Genomic DNA, 20,529 nt, shown 5'->3' on the forward strand with positions numbered 1-20,529 from the left:
AGAGCCCTGTAGGGATCAGTCTGCCTGGCCTTTGGGTGCTGTGACTGCAGGCATCTCAACCCTGCCTGAGCCCACCCAGCCTCCTTGTTTGTACCCACTGTGGGCAGAAGGAGCCAAAGGTGGAGCCAACATCCAGAGGCAGAGATGGTTCTAGAGGCAAAAGAGAATAACTGACCAGAGCTGGGCAACTGCTATCTGGGTTGCCGCCCCACCTGCTTCAGGCTGAAGCCAGGCCCCAGGACAAAAAAGGGCTGGTTAGAAAATTCTAAATTCAGCCCAAACCTGGGGCCTGGGAGCCCTTGCTTGTTAGTAAACTGCACATGACACTGACCATGCAACCAGCCAGGACAGGGTTTCCCAAGCCCTGGGTCAAACATGGTGAAGACACTGTCCCTAGCATCCCCTTCAGTTGGGATCCCCTCAAAGCAAAGTGCTTGGTTGCCCTGTGACCAGCAATGTATCTCCCCACACTCTACCCCAGAGACCCAAGGTTGCTAAGGCCCTGGTAAAGTGGTGTTTGAGTCACTCGCAGAGGCCCTGCCAGGAGCCCAACCCAAGTAAACAGCTCCCTGGTCTTGCTCACTGCTTCCCTGGGTCACTGCCTCTCTGTTCCAAAGTCACCCAGCTAGAGCTGAGCAGGTCCAGGGAGAGCGAGGAGGTTGCCAATGCCTTCTGCCTCGAGGTATCTGGATGAAGGCCACAGTTGCGCAATGGGACTAGTGTCTTGAGGCTCAGGGCCAGTGTTTATAAACACCAGCTTAACACTGCCTGATCCTGCGGCTCTGGCCCAGCTCGTCCAACGAGGAGGAGAAAAGAGAACAGGCCCAACTGAGGCCTCCATAGCTTACTGATTGCAATTAGTGGGCAAGCCAGACATACCTGGAACTTGACTTTAACTGCCAGGAAAATTCTGTCCTGCCCCGCCCCCCATTGACAAATCATTAAAAAAAATTGTAGTAAAATATGTAAAACAAAAAATTTACCATCTTAACCTTTACAGCAAAGCAAAACCTGCTCAAGAGATGAAAGGAAAACTGGGTCTTTCATAGCCTCCCTGTGACTAGGTGGTGTGGAAACAGCCTGGCCTCTCAGCCTGGGGGCAGGCAGAAGAGAACAGTCAGGCGCTGCAGGGTCCCATCCGGCTGCCGTGTGACTTTGGGATGATCACTTCATTTGCCCACCAGCTGATGGTCACTCTCTTACCACTGAGTCCCCACCGTGTTAAGTATGGCGCACATTTCTGATCCTCAGAGGAAGCACTTTGTGGTAAGAAGCTGTTGCAGAGCTGGGGCTGAGTGGTGGAATGAGGATTCAAACCCTCACATGACTCCAAAGCCCACACTGCTGTCCACCACAGTCCATGCCATCTGTTTCTCCCTTGCTTGTCTTAGATGAACCCAAGGCCCCTTCAAGCTTCTGGTGCCTTCCAGTTGGGAGTAGAAGAGGCCCTGGTCATAGGATATAGCTCTAGTGGCAGCTGGAATGCAGGTGCAGACAAGCAGAAGGCAACTCTTGGCCCTTCTATGCCTGGAAGGTGGTCAGGAAGCTGGCCTGGTAACCACCCCCAGGTGGACAAGATGAGGAAGGGGACTTCCCAAGGCCTTGGCTGTTCTTCCTCAACCACGCCACACTTCCCATCCAGTCCCAAACCGCTACGCCTGGCTCGCTTCCGTCACAGCCAGATGGGTGGTTTTCTATCTCCATTTTTATTGAAATACAAAAAGTGCAAACGGTGAAATACATGATTGGTGTCAAGGAAGTCACGAAGTGTGAATGTGAACACTTGATTCACAGTACAAGCCCCCCCTCCTCCCGCAGGTACAGACCAGTGGGGCAGGGGACAGGAGAGAGACCAAAGAGATCCAGAAGGCTCCCCAGTGAATGGGGCTGTGAGCGACACTGGATATACAAAGGAGGACAGAAAGCAGAGCAGCCCAGGCTAGAGACACAAGGACTGACCGAGAATCAGCAGCAGCTCCAGGCCCCAGGAGTCCAGACATGCCGCAGGTGGCCTGGGGACAGCCCAGTGAGGTCAGCCAGGCCCCGCCTGCCTCACAGATGGGGCTGGTCTGGTCAGTGAGGACCCCCGCCTGGCCAAGGCTGTGGAGTCAGGGTCGCTGCCGGTGCTGCCTTGCTACCAGGGGTCAAGGCTGCAGGAAGTGGGGGTCCCTACAGTTCATGAGAAAGGAGTGTAATTCTAAGGGACACAGCTGGAATGAGGGTTAATAACCATCACTGGGATCCAGGTTTTCTGAAAAACAACAGGGCCCTGAGGCCCCATACTCCCTTGGGGAGATTGCTAGAACCCACCTGTCAGGGGCTGACCTATTAGCAAAATCTCTGCCCCTCCTATGAGCACTCTTGAGGCTCCACCCCAGCCCCTTTAAGAGTCCCCCAGCTGGAGGAAAGAGCCATTGCAGATCCTGAGGCACTGAGTCACCTCTGGCCAGAGTGACCCACAAACGGACAGGTCCACAGGCTGAGGCTCTGTCCATATGGGAGAGGAGGCAGGTGTGGAGGGCGGGCATTGCTTGTCACTGATCCAACCAGACACGAGGGGCTTGGCAGGGAGGCGTCTACTTCAAATGGATGCTGGGACTCTCAGCCCTGTCATCCAAGCTGCCAGTCCTGGCAGAACCAGGAGGTTAGGCCACCCTGCGGGCAGTACCACTCGGGAAAGGCTGACCCAGGGTATGTGGAAGAGAAGAAGGCAGAAGGAGGAAGCAGGCTCCAGTCTTGTCCTTCCTCAGCTGTGAAAGACCCAGGCTGAGCCACTGGGGGCAGGACAGGAGCAGGGTGCCTGTGTCCAGGGCTCCACGCTGAGGGACTTCTAAAAACTAGGTCGACAGACCCAGACAGGGAGGCGCCTCAGTGTGGCCGAGTCAAAGAGATTAGCTGTTCCTCCCCCAGCAATCAGAAGGGGAGGACCAGGCCCTGCTACCAGCCCAGCTGGCAGTGATTTTGTCATCCACAGTTGCCAGGGAAAGCAAGGCAGGAAAAAGCAGGAAAAGGGTTGCTGGGGTTCAGTCCTTCTCCAGCCTGAGGAGCCAAGCCCAGCTCTGGAGAGCCCAGCAGGAGCCAGGGGTCCAGAGAGGCAGTGAGAATCATAAGGCAAAGAAAAATGTCTGATGGTAACAGCGAGGCCTCCGGGGCCGGTGAGGCAGGCGGACAGCCACCCGGTGGGTGGCTCCAGCGTCCATCTCCAGGAGGCTTCATGGCCCCCTCCTGGGTGGGAGCCCTGGGCTCCTGTCAGGCTGCTGCCAGGAGGAAGAGTCCAAACTGGGGCTACCAGAGAAGGGGGCTGGCGAGGCAGGGGCTGGGCTCAGAGCCCGCTGGGCTCAGGGCTAGGGAACAACTCCCCTTGGTGGTCCAAGAGGAACTTGGTGAAGGTGTTGATGGGATTAATGGCCTTGAGGGTGATGGCGGCATCCTTGGCCCACAGCAGGTTAGGACCGAAGACGACAGCCAGGTTAGTGTTGGTCATCTTGTTCTGGTCAGAGTGGGCAGAAATCTGTGGAGGGAATCGGGGGGCTGCAGCAGGAAGCCACAGAGCCTCCTCCTACTCCCACCAGCCACGAAGCAGCAAAGGGGCAGCCCCTCGTCCTCCCTCCCTTTCCCTCCAGGTGCGTGGTAGAGGCTGAGGCTGAGGCCTCACCTGCACCAGGAAGGCAGTCAGGAAACGAAGCACCTGGTAGTTCTCCTCAGGCAGCGTCCGGAGGACCTGCAGTGTCACCTCCACCCTCTGGCTCTCATCAATGTCTATGAAGAAAGGGGCCGAGGTTAGAGGGGCCCTGGGCTAGGCTGGTTCAGGGAGGCGCCAAACAGACTTTCCTTGGAGACACCTGGGCTCCCAAGCCGGCAGGGCGGGTAGGCAGATGGCCAAGCACATCTGCCCCGAGTCCAGGCCCGGGAGGGACCTGCACAGCTGGGGGGAGGGGAGAGGCACTCACTGAGGAAGCCCACAACGTGGGGGTAGAGGTCAAAGGTTAGCAGAGGCTCTGGAAGCTCCCGAAGGAAGGTCTTGAGGATGACTGCTGGCAGGTGCAACTCATTGTATTGGTCAAAGTCCACAGGCAACCCTGGGGTGGGGGAAGCGCAGAGAGGAGCTCGGGCCTGCAGCCCCACTGCCTGGCTTTGCCCTCGGCCGCTGCGTGCGCCCCTCCTCCCAGCACTGTCCTCTTGCGCCTGCCTCCCCTCTTCCTCTGGACAAGGGATGTGGGTTCCAGCCATCTGGGTGCAGTGGGTCCCCAGCCCACACTGTGTTATTCCTCACCTCTGCGTGAGCCTGAACCAAGGAGGCAGCAGGCCTGGGACAGCCAGGCAGAAGTGAGACCTACGCAGTGACACCAAGAGCCACAGAAACCTCTGACAGGAAGGGAATCTGGAGCCCTCCCTTACAGGGCTGCAGAGGAGCCGTCCTGGCTCTGTGGGACCACTCACCCATGTTGTACTTCTGCTGCACCTCCCGCACAACCTGCGTGTTGGCCGACCTCCGGAAAATCCCCTCGGTGGTGAGAGCTGGGAAACGGAGGGGCCTGGTGAGTCTTGGGGCTCTGGGCACTGGGTTCCCTGCCTACTCTCTGTCTTGGGGTTCCCATCAGGGTCGGGGTGCTGATGCACACAGGACCTCTCTCATCCCCACCCTGCAGCTTCCTGAGGGGACTGGGAGACCCAGCTGAGGAAGAGGTGGGGACTCTGGGCCCTGGCACTCACCGTGGGCCTGTAAGTAGGCGACGGTCTCCTTGAGCACAATGGGAATGGGCTCCTGGTCTGCGTTCTTCTCCTGGAGGCTGTGGGAACAAGGGCAGTGAGTGGGTCTGCAGCCCTTCCCTGTCCCCAGCCATGTCTGGCCCACCTCCTTCTGCATGCTCACTGCTGCAAGGAGACCCCGAACTGCTGGTTGGGCAGGGGGGGCCGCGGCGGCATGGGCTTGGGGGCTGTCGCAGGGCTCTTCTGTGTGGATTTGAGGAAGTCATCATACCTGTAGAAGCAGAAGGAAGAAGGCTCAGGCCCTCTGCCTGGATCTGGAGTTGCTACAACAAACTTTATCAGACATTTACTGCGCTGTTTTACACGGATTATTTCGTGTAATCCTCATAACAGCCCCAGTTTGCACCTGAGAATACAGACTCTGAAGAGATCCAGTCACACGGCCTTTAAAGGACAGAAACAGGGTTTGAACTTGCTCTGTCCGACCGCTAGGCACTCTCTAAATCACGACACTTGCTTTCTCCAGTTATCCTGGCTTCTCGAGGCTTCCTCTCCCCTGGGCAGGCTGTCCTGCCCCACACACAGCATGGCACGCGCCCCACCAGGCACACGCACCCCACCCCGCCTCACTTGAGCACTTGGCGAGGGATCCCCAGCTGCTCCAGCTTCACGTGCTCACTCAGCTCACTTAGGTAATTCACATAGAAGATCTTCCGCCCAAACTTGAAGCTGCCGACAGGGAAAGGCCTGGGTGGGGTGTGCCCGCGTCGGCAGGCCTTCCCCGCCCTCAACAGCCCTTCCAGTCCAGACAGGGGCCTAGCCCCAAACTGGTGGTCCCAGCATGCTTGGCCTCCTCTGGTATCAGCTTCAGAGTTCCAGGGGAAGCGAGGCTCCCACCTGCCCCACCCGCAGATGCTCACCTGATGAGGGGCTTAAAGAGGATGAGCAGGGTTTTGATGAACATGGTGGGGTGCACAATGTACAGGGCCTTGATGTTCTTCTTGTACCTGCAGAGGCAGAGCAGGAACTTGGGAGCAGGGGTGGTAGGAGGCACACAAGGGTAGGGGCTCAATGTACATGTTCTGATTTGAACACAAGTGGCAGCAAGTGAGCTAAGTGTTGCCCCATTTTACAGATTGGGAAACAGGAGGCTCAAAGAGGTTAAACAACATGAAAGTTCACAGTGTGAGCAAGTAGAGAAACTGGGATTTAAGCCTAGGCTGTTCTGACTTTGGATTCTTTTTGTTTACCCAGATGGGGACACCTGCCTCCCCATGGCATGGAATAAGCTCCTGCCCAAGGGGAGGGTAGCTCAGAACCTGGCAGCTGGCTCCAGAGCAACCTACCACAGGCCCTGAAGCCCAGGCCCAGGCCCACACTCCAACCCACTTGCGGTCAAACTCCCGGTAGGCATCCCGGAGCCAGCTGAGCGAGGGCTTGTTGTCGCTGGTCAGGCCGTGGTGCAGGTAGAGCAGTGTGTAGTCACTCTCCACGTACTGGTCCAGGGTATGCTTCAGGTACCTTCCAGAGAAAAGCCCTGCTCAGGCCTGCCCTGTGCACAAGTGTCACTCCCATTAAGACAAAAACTGGTGCCCTGGGATCTCGGGCTATGTCATCCCCCTTCCCCACAAGCCCTCCCCTGCATGGTCTGTTCTGGCAGCATAATCAGTCACTGTGCTCCTGTGAGGAGGCACAGGGCAGTGGCTGGGCACAGGAATAACAGCTCTCATTTTTGAGCACAGACTAGAGTCAGGAGACCAGGACTCTACTCCCGGATCTCTCACATATCTGAAACAAAAATGAGAATGACATTCCCCTCATGGGATTGCCCTGAGTCAGTAACGATGATGATAGTCACCATTTATCAATATTAAGCTTTTAGTGTCTGCCAAGCATGTCACATACATTATCTCATTCCTTCCTCATAGCAGAGCCTGATGTTATCCCCATCTCATAAATGAGGGAAATGACCAGAGAGGTCAAGGGCTTATCTGAGGTCACACACTGGTGGTGGAGCCTGGAGGTGAAGTGTCTGACTCCAATTCCCGCATTCTTGACCATGGACAGCTCTGCCTTTTACATGTGAACTCCGGCACAGCCTGTAACACTGTGCCCGTGACGGGTGATCGGGCCAGAAGGTCAGCTGTTCCAGTCACTGGGCTGTTAGTGGACTAAAGAGCCCCAACTCCTCAGGTTCCCTATGCTCACAACACATCTACCATCTTGACACACACACACACTTGAATGGATGGAATGAACAAGAATTGGAGGAAGGGAGGGGAGTCTCAGAGTGAAGCCCTCTTTCTGGTTGGCCAACCAGCTCCCAGGCTGCAGCAGGGACAACACTTCAGGCTGGGAGGCTGGGCAGGTAGAATGCTAAGGACTTCCAAGGCGAGGCAAGAAACAAGCCTGGGGAAGTGCCCAGATACAACTCTACTTAAAGAAAGAAACCTAGATACTTGGCCCACAGTACGGGGCTGGGCCAGCACGGGCAGGCACATGATATGGCTAATGCTGGATTAGAGTTGTGATTGTGATCATTATCACATATACAATAACCTACCCCTTCTACGCATTGAGCACTTTACAAAGAGCTGTCATATAAATATACTTGCATTTTGCAATTATAAAAATAGCAAAGATTGTAGTGAAAATAGATACCCTCATCCACTGATGGACGTTATAACCTTTTGGAGGACCATGAAGTGATGTTTAACAGAAGCTATAACATGTTCACACTTTGACCCTGTAAAATTACGTCCAGGAATTTATCCTAAGCAAATAACCAGAGGGGAACAGAAACATTTTTGTAGCCTATTTTATGATGGAAAAAAAAATTGAGCAGTAAGCTAACTGTGCAACAGCAGGGAATCAGTTAAACAAATCACAGGACATCCCTAAATAGAATATCTCACATCTCACAGGATGTTTCTGTAGACAGAAGTAATCTGTGAAGTCAGATGTCAGAACAGTGGTTATCCTTTACAGAGTGTGGGTGACATAGATGAGTTCAGTTTTTGCAAATTCATCATAAAGTAAACTCAATATTTGTTCACTTTTCCATATACATATCAGATAATGTTTTTATAAAGAATGTCTTTGGGCTGGGTGCAGTCGCTTATGCCTGTAATCCTAGCACTCTGGGAGGCGGAGGTGGGTGGATTCCTTGAGGCCAAGAATTTGAGACCAAGAATGAGAAAGTGTCACCTCATGTCTACAAAAAAATAGAAAAATTAGCCGGGCATGGTGGCGCATGCCTGTAGTCCCAGCTACTCAGGAGGCTGAGACAGAAGTATCACTTAGGCCTAGGAGTTTGAGGTTGCAGTGAGCTATGATGATGCCACTGCACTCTAACTGGGGTGACAGAACAAGACTCTGTCTCAAAAATAATAATTAAAAATCTTTGAAGAATGTCTAATGATTAGAACATAAAAGTATTATGTAAGATATCAAACTGACTAGACAGTTCCATGTTATACAAAAAAATAGGAAATGACTACACCAAAATATTAATAGTGGTTTTTCTCTCTGGGTGGTAGGTTTGTGAGAAACTGTATTTTTTTTATAGTTGTCTATATTTTTTTCTTTATGGCTACCTACATTTTTCTAAACTCTTGACACTATAATAATTTTAAATGTATACAATGGCATTTCATGTATACTATCTTACCTAATGCTCACAACTCTGTGAGGTGGACAGTTCTCATTTTTACAAGGCTCAGAAATGACCTGCCCCAAAGCACACAGCTAGAAAGAGGAAGAGCTGAAGTTTGTCTTCTGATTTCTAAGCTTCTGGCACTTTCTATCTTGACCCCCCGGATCTGGATGGACACCTGGGAAAAGCTAAGTCAGACATAATCTGACTGAAAACAGGGACAGTGACCAGCCCAGGGAGGGATGAAGGACACACAGGCACACAGCAGCGGGTGGCAGAGGGCTTCCTGAACCCAAGGAAGTCCCAGAGCGGGTGAAGCCTCACTCAGCAAGCTGCCTCCTGAAAGCTGGGTGCTTTCCCATCCCCATCCTGACCTCCTCCACTCAGATTATCATCTGGCCAGGAATCTGTCACCTGGTACATCAGACACTGGAAATATTAGAGGAGAGGGCATGTGACTCAGCCACCTTCAGGCTGGGCCCATGGCGGGCCTGGACAAGGCTCTACCTGCCTCACAGAATGGCAGAAGCAGCAGTGGGAGGGGGTTCGGGAGGTCAAGGAGAAAGAACTCACAGACTGTGGGAAGGACTCAGCCTCGGCCTGGCTCACCTGGGACGAGCTGAGACTCCAAGCCCAGGCCCCTCCCCTTCTCATATTGCCTTCTGGGCCTGTCCCTGACCCCACACCACCTCCCACATGCACATGACCAATCACGATCTCAAAGAGCTGCTAGGGACAGTGTCGGAATTTTATATTATTTAATTTTTAATTTTTTTTTTTTTTGAGACAGAGTCTCTCACTTTGTTGTCCGCGCGAGTGCCATGGTGTCAGCCTAGCTCACTGCAACCTCAAATTCCTGGGCTCAAGCAATCCTCCTGCCTCAGCCTCCCCAGTAGCTGGGACTACAGGTATGAATCACCACATCCAGCTAATTTTTTCTATTTTTAGTAGAGACGAGGTCTCATTCTTGCTCAGGCTGGTTTCCAACTCTTGAGCTCAAGTGATCCTCCTGCCTCGGCCTCCCAGAGAGCTAGGATTATAGGTGTGAGCCACTGCGCCCAGCCTGGAATTTTAAATTTCAGGGAATGCTTTAAACTGGTCAGGAAAGGAGAATAAGACGTCACTGTAACACACCCTGAGGGACAGAAGGAGAAGGTGAGTCACTGCGCTCCCTCTGTGGAGGGCCCGTACGCAGTGGGCCCAGCGCTGGCTTAGGTAGTGAATGGTTATCAGAATGGGGTCTGGCAAACTTCTGCATTCACCAGCCTTTGGCCCTGAATCAGAGGATGAATAGACTAGCCAGAGCTAACAGAACCCACATAGGTACAGAAATCACTGACACTTAATTTGGCCAGAAATAAGATAACACTAATTATTCATATAAATGATAAATAATTGCAACCACATGAAAAACGCCACATAATTATAATAATTAGTCCTCATATATGGAAGGTATTATACCTTTCAAAGCATTTTCATGTGCAGTATCTGCTCTAAGGAAAGCAGGCTATATTATTGGCCCCTTGAAAGGTGAAGAAAACGAGGCTTAAAGATGCTGGCCAAGGTCACAGTTTCCATACCTAGAAAGTAGGTCTGACTCCTAGTCCAGTGTTCTCCCCCAAATGTAAAAAAGCTCCCTCCTGAGAAGAGAGGCATTAAGAGAGGTGGCCTGCAAAATGGCATTAGGCTATTCTGGTGGCAAAGGTCTCCCCAGACTTCCCCATGGGTACTCACCCCAGGAGCTTGCTGTGGTCCAGCTGGTGGCTGGGAGGCATTCGACAGGCACTAAACACAATGATCTTCCGCCCATACTTGTCATCTCCTAGGTGTGGAGAAAGATGGGGAACAGTGGGTCAAAGATGAAATCTGAAAGAAGTAGGGTGAGGAACATAAAAGGTGCCAGGCTTGGAGACCTGCCCCAGTTAGTACAGAAGCCAGAGTGCCTGTGCAGATGTACCTCTGGGCAGTCTCTTACACTCAAGAGCGTGACACTGACGAAAGAGGGACAGGCTGCTTTCAGGGCTACAGAGCTAGGGTATAACAGGTAACATCACTTTTGAAAAAGTCATATCTGGTGGAAACAACCTAAATGTCCACCAGTGGTGAATGGGCAAAGAACATGTGGAATATCCATGCAGTGGAATATTGTTCGGCCACAAAAGGAATGAAGTACTGATACATGCTACAACATGGACAAACCTCCAAAACATTATGCTAAGTGAAAGCGACCAGACACAATAGGCCACCTACTGTACAACCCCATTTATATGACATATCTAAAGGAGGTAAATCCATGGAGACAGAAAGCAAGTTAGTGGTTTCCAGGTGCTGGGGGAGGGGAGGATGCAGATTGACTGCTTAGTGGGTACAGGGTTTGTTATGAGTATGGGCAATGAAAATGTCTTGGAGGCTGGGCGAGGTGGCTCATGCCTGTATTTCTAGCACTCTGGGAGGCTGAGCAGGGAGGGTTGCTTGAGCTCAGGAATGCAAGACCAACCTGAGCAAGAGTGAGACCCCGTCTCTACTAAAAATAGAAAAATTAGCCAGTTGCCATGGCATGCACTTGTAGCCTCAGCTACTCAGGAGGCAGAGGCAGAAGGATCCCTTGAGCCCAGGAGTTTGAGGTTGCTGTGAGTTAGGCTAACGCCACAGCACTGTAGCCAGGGTGACAGAATGAGATTTTGTCTCAAAAAAAAAAAAAAAAAAGTAAATTGAACCTCACTTCCCCACTTCCTTCATATTAAAAATAAATAAATATAAAAAATAAAATGTCTTGAAACTAGAGGTGATGGTTGCAAGACATTGTTAATGTACTAAATACCACTGAATTGTACACTCTAAAATGATTGATTTTATGTTATATAAACTTTACCTCAATTAAAAAAAAACCTCATGCTCACCCAAGCATTTATCCTGCCAGTCACCCTAAGAGTCTACACTTATTCTGTAAGCACACTCTCTAAGCAGTGTGTATTTGGAAAATCTCTTGAAGCTACCTTCTTAGCAAGTCTAAGGCCCCTGAGGAAACCAATCTGATTACCTCATAGTCCTGTCTCATTTCTGACCACTGACAATACTTCCTAATTTTATTACTATTACTAGAATTATTGACCATACTTGGCTCTGACTGACTTCTGGACATTTCTAAAAATTGTATCCTTTCTCGTTAAGGATACTCTAAAGAACATGGAGTTCAGAGGAGTTTGTTATGCTGTGGGAAAATGCTCGTTTGGGTGTAATCACTCAGGGATATTTGTCCAGAACAGTCACAGTTTGATGGCCTGACCATCTGGGTCTGTCATGAAGCTGGGAAGCGCTTGAGATGTGCTATTGCTCCGAAGTGAGCTGCTCTTCCAGAGAGTTGGCGTGGATCAGGGACCCCAAGCAAAGCTCGATGGGGACAGGCCTGGTCCCCACTCCCCATGTCCCAGGGACCTTCCCTTCACCTCTCCCCTCATGCCTCTCCAGAGACACCAAACTACACTTGCCTAATCCCCACCTCAGAGCCGAATAAAAAGCCACTTACACGATCCATGAATGCAGTACAGCCCTTCCTCTGCCTCTGAGGACTAAGGCTGGGTGGCCTCAGCCTTTGCCAAGCCTCTCCCCATATGTAACAAGCCATGATCTTGAGGATCCTTTTTGGCTAGTGACAGAACCCAGGAGTCAGTGCTTTTCCAAAGTACCGACTCTTTTGTCTGGGGCTGAGGCAAGGCTCAATAGAGGGGGTAAGGGAGGCTTTTGAAATGTGGCCAGGGTGGCCCTGGTCCCTGCTGACTGCACAGCCTGGTGCTTGAGCTTCATACAGTATCTTGCCCCCAGCAGTCAAATGACCACGTCCAGCCTCTGGATCAGTCCCCTAACCCCCATCCCTAGTCAAAGCACTGCTTGGCTCTGTCGGCCCTGAAGGTCCTAACCAGGGCCCTCCAGGAGTTTCTTGAGTCAGGTTCTAAGGCCCAGCCAACCAAGCCCAGGGAGAGGCTCCGTCCTCCCCTCCTAACCTGCCTCAACTTCTAGCCCTGAAGGCTTATAAACACCGACCTGCCCCCAACTCTACTCCTGAACCCCACCCCAGATATCCTCTGTGGGCCCCCAGTCCCATCAATGCCCCTTGAAATGGCTCCCCGACTCCAGGCAGGCACGCCTCCAACACAGAGGGGCTTAGCGCCACATCCCAGCCAGGCTGGTTTGAGCCTCTGCTGTTTCTCACACCAGACAGCCTTTCTCTTTCCAGAAGCCTGTGTCCTCTCTCCCTTCCCCCAGACAGGTGTGCTGCCCTTTTTCATGACTCCCAGCGTAAACTGTCATCCGTGTGTCAGGATGCTGACTCTCCTATGTAACTGTTTATGTGCCAGTCTCCTCCACTGGCTGGCGAGCAGCTCAGACAGTAACTGTGTCTCCTCCATCTTTGAATCTCTAGCGCTGGCCCAGTGCCCGGCACATGGCAGGTGTTCCTTGAGTGTGGGCAGCCTGCACAAAGTCCCAGGTCACCATTAAACTATGGGATGCACAGTGCTGTTTCTGAGGTTGTTCTTGGTGATGCTCAGGTTATGAGTTAGACCGCTTTAGACAGTGAGTTTTCCGAAGCCTGGGACAGAATTTCTTCAGATTTACAAGCAGAGAATCCTCTCCCAGCCTGTCTGAAGAGGAGGTGCAGCTCCATCCAGCAGCAGGTCTGTGTTGAAGGACCAGGTGCCACCTGCCCTTTCATGCCCTAGCCTAGATCCTGATGTGCTGACCTCCTCGCAGGCCAGCTGGGGTGCTCTCTCTCTTCCCGTGGGCTCCAGGAACAAAGGGTCAGAACGGCACGCCCAGCTCCAGTATAATCAAGCAGGGGGCGGGGAGGCATCTGGCTACTCCCATCTGAGCAGAGGAAACACCCAGAGTGTGGGGAGAAACGCTGGGAGAAGCATGAGGGCTTCCAAAAGATTCTTTCCTTCTGTCCCTTCTCCCTGCCCCTCAGCAGTAAGGCAGCCCTCATTGGCTGGCAGATTTGAGGACTTAGCCAGGGCAGAAAGTCTGTGAGCTCGCTGACTCTGGAATTTAGACAGCTAGTAACTGGTTAAGGAGGAAGTTGTGGTCCCAACTCTCAGCTGGCCACAGCATCTTGTATAGTAAATGGGAAGCTTTGTGTTCTCAGCCAGGGCTCCCCCTGTGTGCTCAGCAGGTCCACCAACTCCATGATGGTATACAAAAATATTACAAGCATATGCATATTTTCTCTAGAGCAAGAGATCCGTACCCCAAGGATATCTTTCATAGCCTCACGGAGGACTGTGACCAGTTTTAAGAACCACTTCACTAGACTGTAAGCTTCTTGAAGGAGGAAATGTGTGCTTTTTCTCACTCAATCCCCAGTGCTGACTAGAGGGCTTGTTCCAGAGTTCTATGAACACATGCTGAGCAAAGCCAGGATGGAGATGGGGGAAAAGGGGGGTCAGTGAGGGGTTGGTCAGATGGCAAGATGCTCAGCCAGGAGAAGAATCAGAGGATGGGCAACCCCAGGCTCTGCCCCTGCCCTCCCACTTCCTGGGGAGCAGGGTCCCATCGCCCAAGTCCTGGGGCAGGCCAGTGTTCGCCATCAGGCAGGGTGGCTGCTATACCAGGAGCACACAAAAGGAGGCCCAGAACTTCTCTCCTGATCCCAGAAGACAGCAGACTTCTGCCCTGGAGATTTAAGCGAGAGAAGGAGCTGGCAGCTCTGGTAGCCTCCAAACACTGGGGGAGAGGGCTCCATGAGGAGGGAGGTGTGGCGTTCATGCAAAGCAGCAGGAAGAAAAGCAGCAGGAAGAGAAAGTTGCCTGAGAACAAGTCCTCTACCTTCCCCAGATACCAATCAGGAACTCACCCAGCATGACCTGGGTAGTTAACCGGCCACATGACAGCTCCCCCAGCAGGCAGACCAGCCGCCCTGCCCCACCCACAACCTGCAGAGCAGGCCAGGGACCCAGGAGGTGGGGGCTGGGGCTCACAGAGCTAGCTATGTGCTGGAGACAGCTCACCCATCTGCTAAATTGTTCAATTTTCAGGAATTTTGCAAGCCAGCTGACATCATGTTGGTAGCTTGAACTCTGCTGTGGTAGAAATTACAAATGCTATAAATCATGGCCCTTTCCCCCGCTTTCTGGAGAACCAACTGCTAAACACTTACCACAGCCACCCGGACTGAGTCAACTTTGGCTGTGGAGCATGCCAGCCGTGGCTAGCAAGGAGAACAGGGCCGCGGAGGAGCTGAGGACATAACCCACCCTCTTTCCCAGCATGGACTTTCTCTGGTTTCTAGCACCTGGCCTTCCTAGGGACACCTCCAGGATCTCATCAAATGAATCTCACTCTGGTGCTGCCAATCTAGACGTCTCTCACCAATCAGAGAGGCACACGCATGGGGGACACCACCTCCCAGAGGGTCCCTGAGCCAGCACCCAGGCTGGGCCATTGTATAAGGCCCCTCCCTCCCCTGTGGCTCCTTTCCATTTGGTCTCTAGGCGTGTCCCCAAACAGTCTCCACCCTGACCTACTTCCTACAAATCTTTTGCTATTCTCAACTCCCGGTCACCACCAGCTCCCAGCTCCCCGCTCCCCAGAGTGGGGCTGCAATTAAGCTAGCCCCATCCGGCCTCCACCGAGAATCCTTCCTGATTTACAGCCCCACAGGCCACAGCTCAGAGAGGCCAAGCACCGACAGTCAGGACTGGCACCTACCTCTCTGGGCCTCCTCAGGCTCATCACACCCTGGGGAAACAGAAACAAACTGCAGCTCTGCCTGCAGGGGGAAGTGGGGTCACCCACAGACGTGGGGACAGGCAGCGCCCCCCCCTGCACCCCGGCAGCTCTGCCTTGTGACTTGACCACATAGGCCAGGAGGATGTCAGGACAGAGACTGCTTCACATCAGACATCTCCCACACCCTAATCAGGTTCAGTAGTTCAGAACCTTCAGGGTGACTCTGCTGTGCCCTGGTCAGGACCAGGCCAGGAAAGAACTCTCAGCCTTGTTTCTGCAGGGCGTGAGAGGCCAGAGCCAAGGCCTCCAACCCAGACCAGGGCAGGCACCAGGAACACACATGCCATGGAAATACCTTTGACCATAGGGGCAACCCTCTTAACTGCCCCATCCTTCTCTGAGACCCGCATCCCCATGGCCAGATGCCTCCAGGCACATGGCTTCTTCTGGGCCACCTCAGCCAGCATCACACTGGGCTCCTGGGGTTGTGTTCTACCCGGCGGCCCTGCTCACCCCACTGTCTCACAGCAGGGCCATGCTGTCACCCTTGCTTATAGCTGCCCGGCCTCACCAGCAAGGACAGACAAACATTAGGGAAAAGACAAAGGGTACTACAATTCCAGTTGCTTCTTCTAGCAGGGGGCCTTAAATTAAGTACAGGAAGCAGCGCATAACCATCCTGCGGCCTCCCTGTTCCTGGTCTCTTCTGAGTCCTGCCTAATGAATGGGAAGGAGGGAGCTCACTGAGGCACAGACCTAAGGGGAGCTCCACACCCACTCTCAGCAGGGCAACACATGTGCCAGGAACTTGGTGCTCCAGGGCACCAGGGACCCCTCACTTCTGGAAGGAAGCTCTACCCACTGCAGACTTCCTTGGAGGTAGGGTGTCCCAGGAGGGACTGGCACTCCCCTTCCTCCCAGTAACTGGCTGGGTGGGAAAGCTGACATCAGGGCAAAGGGAAGGGAGGGGAATGGAAGGAGAGGAAAGGAAGTGCCACTTATTCAGGGCCTACTATGTTCTGGCTCTGGGCGAGGCCCCGATGTGCATTCATTATTGTAATCCTCTCACAACCCCATGAGGAGAACATGGCTTTCTGACTTCAAAGCCACTAGCTACACTGCCTTCCACTTCCCAACTGCAAATGCAGACGATGAGGTCATAGGTCAGGAAGCAGATGCAGATGAACATATCAAATGGCAATCACAAGCAAGTCTGTGCTTTTAAAGACTGGTGCATGTGCTCAGGGGCTCCAGGGCTGGGGTGAGACCACAGGGGGCACCAGGCTACCCCCCAGACCCTTCCCCTGTGGCGTGAGGGGCTGACTGTTTTAAGCCAGGAGCACAGGCTGTGACGAAAAAGGTGCAATGCTGGTGTGCTCACCTGCCACCTCCACAATCTGGTGCCGGGCAATGTCGTAGTAAGGGTCATCCCACTTCAGGTGTGTGACAGGTTCTGGGGAGCTGCTTTTGGAGTCATCTGAGGAACACAGCAAGGTCAGTCCAGGGGCTGGAACAGCACTCTCCCTGACACGGGCTGCCTGGCCCTTCCCCCAGTAAGGCTCGTGCTCCCAGCCCGACCCTGGGACTGGTCTGCTGCCCCCATCCCGCTCTCCTAGGGATTCCCTTCAGCAGGAAAGGGCCCCTTCCTCCGAGGTGCCTATAGCAGCCTGGGAGCTGGCAATGCCCACCTGACTTGGGGAAGTCAGGCATCTCATCTGAGGGCCAGTTCTTCTCATCAATGGAGGCCAGCTTCAGCTGGTTCAGAGCCTGGCTGGTGTCATCTAAGGTCAGGTCGTCCTGCAGCTCTGAGAGCGGATCCATGGCCAAAGCCTGTCCCCCACAGCCTCACCCTGCAGAACCTGAAGAGAAACCTGGAAGAAGGGAGGGAGGGTGGCAGGTAGGTGAGCCCCTCTTTTTGCCTTCTGTGACTTCCACAGCACCCCTCCTTGCCCCCGCTCTTCCCCCTCCCAAGCTCCCCATCCCTGTCCCTCAACACATCCCATCCCTGCCAAGAGCTCTATGTAGCTCTGGGTTCTCCTGGCTCCACAGTTCAGGCGTGTTGCCAGAAACAGCAGCTGGGACAGAGGATGGCACAGCTCAGCGCCTCCCTCCAGGTCCTCCAGCTGGGGAGGGAAGAGCAGTGCCAGGTCCTGCACTGCCTACTGCCCAACCGGCTCGGTCACACAGCCCCAGCTGCAGAGGCCAGAGGTCCACATCCCTCTTCTCAGGGGTCCTGGAGCACAGAAACCTCCCAGGCCCCAGCAGTTACATGGGTAGAGATGTTGCAAGAATCTGAGGAGCACAAGAGTCTCCAAACCCCATTCCTGAAAAAGATCAGCTGTGGTCCTAGTTACTCCACCCCTCACCTCTGGCCCTGGGGGAGAGGAGATCGCCAGAGACCACAGAGTCCCAGAATAAAGGCCATGGCTCAGGGGCCCAGCTGGGTTTGCCCTGGGACAGGAACCAGCAGCAGGGGATGGACTCTGCCTGTCACTCAAGGCAGACAATGTGCAGGTTCCTACGGGGTCCTGTGCCCACTCTTAATCTGTCAGGTGCTCTTGACACTAGTTTTAAGGTGAGAAAGGGGATGCTCGCAGCATCAGGAGTGCTGAGATGAGGAGGTGAAGAACAGAACAGCAGCCACGGCTGGCAGGGACGGGAAGAGCTGGTTCTGATTCTGGAACTAGGTTTCTCCAGGTCTGGAATCTGGCCAGGAGGACGTGGCAGCATCCAGCCTGGGGCAGGCGCCCGTGCCCTCAGCCCTCTCCCAACACCAGCTCACTATATGGGTGAGGGAAGGGAGTTTCAATTCAACCCATTCAGACCAACCCCAGAGAAGAGGCTGCTCTAAGTCCTACTGCATTCCTGGAGCCCAAAAACTGACATATATGGTCAGAGAATCAGCAGGGCAGATAAGGAGAGCAGACAGGCCTGGGGGCGGGAAGGAAGAAGAGGGGGAGAACTGCCATCCCAGATCTACAGATTCTGGGCTCTGAGGCGACATGACAACCTCCCGCACACATCACATCACAGCCGGGGACTCGGGATGGCAAACCACCTCCCTGTGCCTAGCAACAACCACCCTGTCACCAGGGCGACCACATGAAAAGCTGTTTCAGGCTCCTGAGCCAAAGCCAAGCAGCCAAACGGCCAAAAACCTCTTCTTCCTCTTCCTCTCCCTCTCCCTGTCCCCGGCCTCATCCACTATCCTTGATTACCACCAAAACAGAATCTCTCCCCATGAACAGAGAAGGATGACCCCCTCACATTTGGGAACACATTTCTCTAGGTGACGTCAAAGCCCAGCTCCCTCATTGCCTTCAACCTTCAACTGATGCAGGCACCTTCAGTCTTAAGGAATCCACCCCAGCCAACTACATGCTCCCTCCTTTCAATCTGTGAGAGTTGCTCCCGGAGAGGGGTCCCCAGCTGGGTCATAGGGACAGAATCCAACCCAGCCTTCTCTCCATAACTTCTGTTCTGTCCCTGCCCAGGCACCAGAGGCTGCATCAGCCCCACCCACAGCTATCCCAGAGAGGTCTTTCTGCATACAGTAGGTGCCCGATTAGATCAAATGGCATGGATGAGGTATATGAAGAACTGGATTATAGTCCTGCCTAAACTAATGAGTTGCAAAGATGTTGGGTAAGTCCTTTTCCCATCTGGGCCTAACTTTCCTCATCTGTAGAGGCAAAGGCTCCTTCCAGATACATTATACATAATTCCCCAGTGTTCAGAAATACTTGTGCTGAAGTGAACAATAAGATTAGAAGGAGCAGCTGGGAACTGAGGTATGTGTGAGAGAGGGAGAAGGACACCATCTAAAACGGAGCTGAACTTGAACTCCACCTCTTTTCCAGTAACTCTTTTTCTATTCTGTCAGTTCTTCTAGAACTGACCTCTCTCAATCCCCACATAACCTCCTGTTCCAGCATAACTACTCACAGTTGTTCGCACCTCCCATCCAGACTGGCCTCTCACCATCCTCCAATCCACAGCTGTTGCCTTCTCTGAGCCCGGAAGTTTAGCTCCCATTCAGTGGGAGGGTGAGGGAAGCTAGTGCAGGGAAATCTAACATAAAGTAGTGGAAATGAGGGTATCCTGGATGCCTAAGACACCAGCCACCCACAAGCCTTGCTCTACTCTGTGCAAAATACATGCTACTCTGAGATTAATTTTTCCCTTCTCAGCAAGTAAACCTCTACAAAAATCACTTTAGACAACTGGGCAGTCATGGACTCCTATAAAATTCTGATGACATTTGTGGACTTTTTCCCTAAGAAAAATCAGCAGATGCCTGAAATCTTGCACACAATTTTGAGAGGTTCACAGACCCTCTGAGAATCAGTGTTTAAGAACCTCTCACCTATTCAGAATAATGCCTAGCACATAGTAGATGCTGGGTCATTTGTTGAATGACTAAATGAATTAATTCATCTCCTAAGTGGAGAAGGGAACCAACATTTGTTGAGGATGTATATAGCACCATGAACTGGGCACAAACTATCTTTTAACTTCACAACAGCCCTGGTGAGGCATGTACTACTAAGCCCATTTTACAGTTTAATGAAAGCGAGGACCAGAAAAAAATGAACCAATTGCTGAGGGTTATATAGGAAGCAGAGGTAGGATTTTAATCCATGTCTGTCTGAAGTGGTCTTTCTCTTGGTGAAGGTCAATCCTTCCACAATTCTCTAAGTGACTGTTCTTCATGACTCTCAAGGTCCAGAGAGGTGCCACAAAAGAGCAAACTAAAACCTCTCCCCTAATATTCTCTTCCACGCAGAACAGAGACAGCAACTTAAAATCATATTCTCTGACGTTGGAATCGACCTCGTAGTTGCAGCTCGAGAATTACAAAAACGCAAATCCCACCACAATACAACTCTCAAATATAATTACGTTTGCACAGAGGTTCATGGTCTACAAATCCCAGATTGGGTGCAATTATGAAGATTAAGAAATTGAGATAAAAGTGTGGTCTAATAAGTGGCAAGGTAGAACACTTCCCCCAAATTTCTTGTTCTTAGTGCATAGCCAGATCGTATCAAGGAGACTTCCCCCTCCCACGGGCTTGCTCGAAGACGGCAATCTGGCCTGGCCTCTGCCCTGGGGAGGGTAGGAGGTCGACAGCGAAAGGGGCGAAGTCCTCTTACTGCAGGCGCCAAAATGGGGCAGAAACCCTGCAGGAAGGCCAGTCCCCCAAGCTCAATTCCACCCCTGATCCCCCTCCGCGGATCCGCTCGGGTCCTCTCCATCGCGACCCCATCCCTTCAGATGACCTGGCCAGCTCCTTCCCTTCCCCCACCCGCACCCGGGGAGACCCCGCGCCCTGCAGCTCACCGCGCTCGGGAACTGCTCCCTCAGCCACGCCTGTCAAAGCTCGGCAAACATCCGGCTCCGCGGTGGAACGGGCACCGCCTCCTCCTGTTTGCCTCACT

General features: G+C 52.9%; 1 protein-coding gene across 2 annotated transcripts; it reads right to left on the reverse strand.

Annotated features, from left to right (window-relative positions):
- Nucleotides 1–1,687: 1,687 nt before the first annotated feature.
- On the reverse strand, nucleotides 1,688–20,509 carry ARHGAP1 (Rho GTPase activating protein 1). 2 transcript variants are annotated; one of them, XM_045557959.1, is made up of 13 exons: nucleotides 20,432–20,509; nucleotides 16,777–16,959; nucleotides 16,470–16,565; nucleotides 10,100–10,187; nucleotides 6,100–6,231; nucleotides 5,631–5,717; nucleotides 5,341–5,439; nucleotides 4,874–4,981; nucleotides 4,714–4,790; nucleotides 4,441–4,518; nucleotides 3,951–4,079; nucleotides 3,656–3,759; nucleotides 1,688–3,511 (listed from the first exon to the last, which is right to left on the reverse strand). In XM_045557959.1, exons 2-13 carry the CDS (start codon nucleotides 16,907–16,909, stop codon nucleotides 3,323–3,325), a joined length of 1,320 nt encoding a protein of 439 aa, XP_045413915.1. In that variant the 5' UTR covers nucleotides 16,910–16,959; nucleotides 20,432–20,509; the 3' UTR covers nucleotides 1,688–3,322. The 2 variants fall into 2 exon arrangements, with proteins under 2 accessions (XP_045413915.1, XP_045413914.1); XM_045557958.1 differs by lacking the exon at nucleotides 20,432–20,509 and adding an exon at nucleotides 19,034–19,182.
- Between the last annotated feature and the right edge of the window lie 20 nt (nucleotides 20,510–20,529).

The sequence above is a fragment of the Lemur catta genome, chromosome 7 (genome assembly GCF_020740605.2).
Source record: "Lemur catta isolate mLemCat1 chromosome 7, mLemCat1.pri, whole genome shotgun sequence".
Taxonomy (NCBI): Eukaryota; Metazoa; Chordata; class Mammalia; order Primates; family Lemuridae; genus Lemur; species Lemur catta.

Bases quoted from the DNA above. Each gene is read 5' to 3' on its own strand.
- ARHGAP1 (XM_045557959.1), bottom strand. From the start codon at position 16,909: ATGGATCCGCTCTCAGAGCTGCAGGACGACCTGACCTTAGATGACACC. The intron at 6,232-10,099 runs GTGAGTACCCAT...TTTCTCTGGAAG, and splicing joins GACCACAGCAAGCTCCTGGG to GTACCTGAAGCATACCCTGG. The intron at 4,791-4,873 runs GTGAGCATGCAG...TTGTTCCCACAG, and splicing joins TTCGGGGTCTCCTTGCAGCA to CCTCCAGGAGAAGAACGCAG.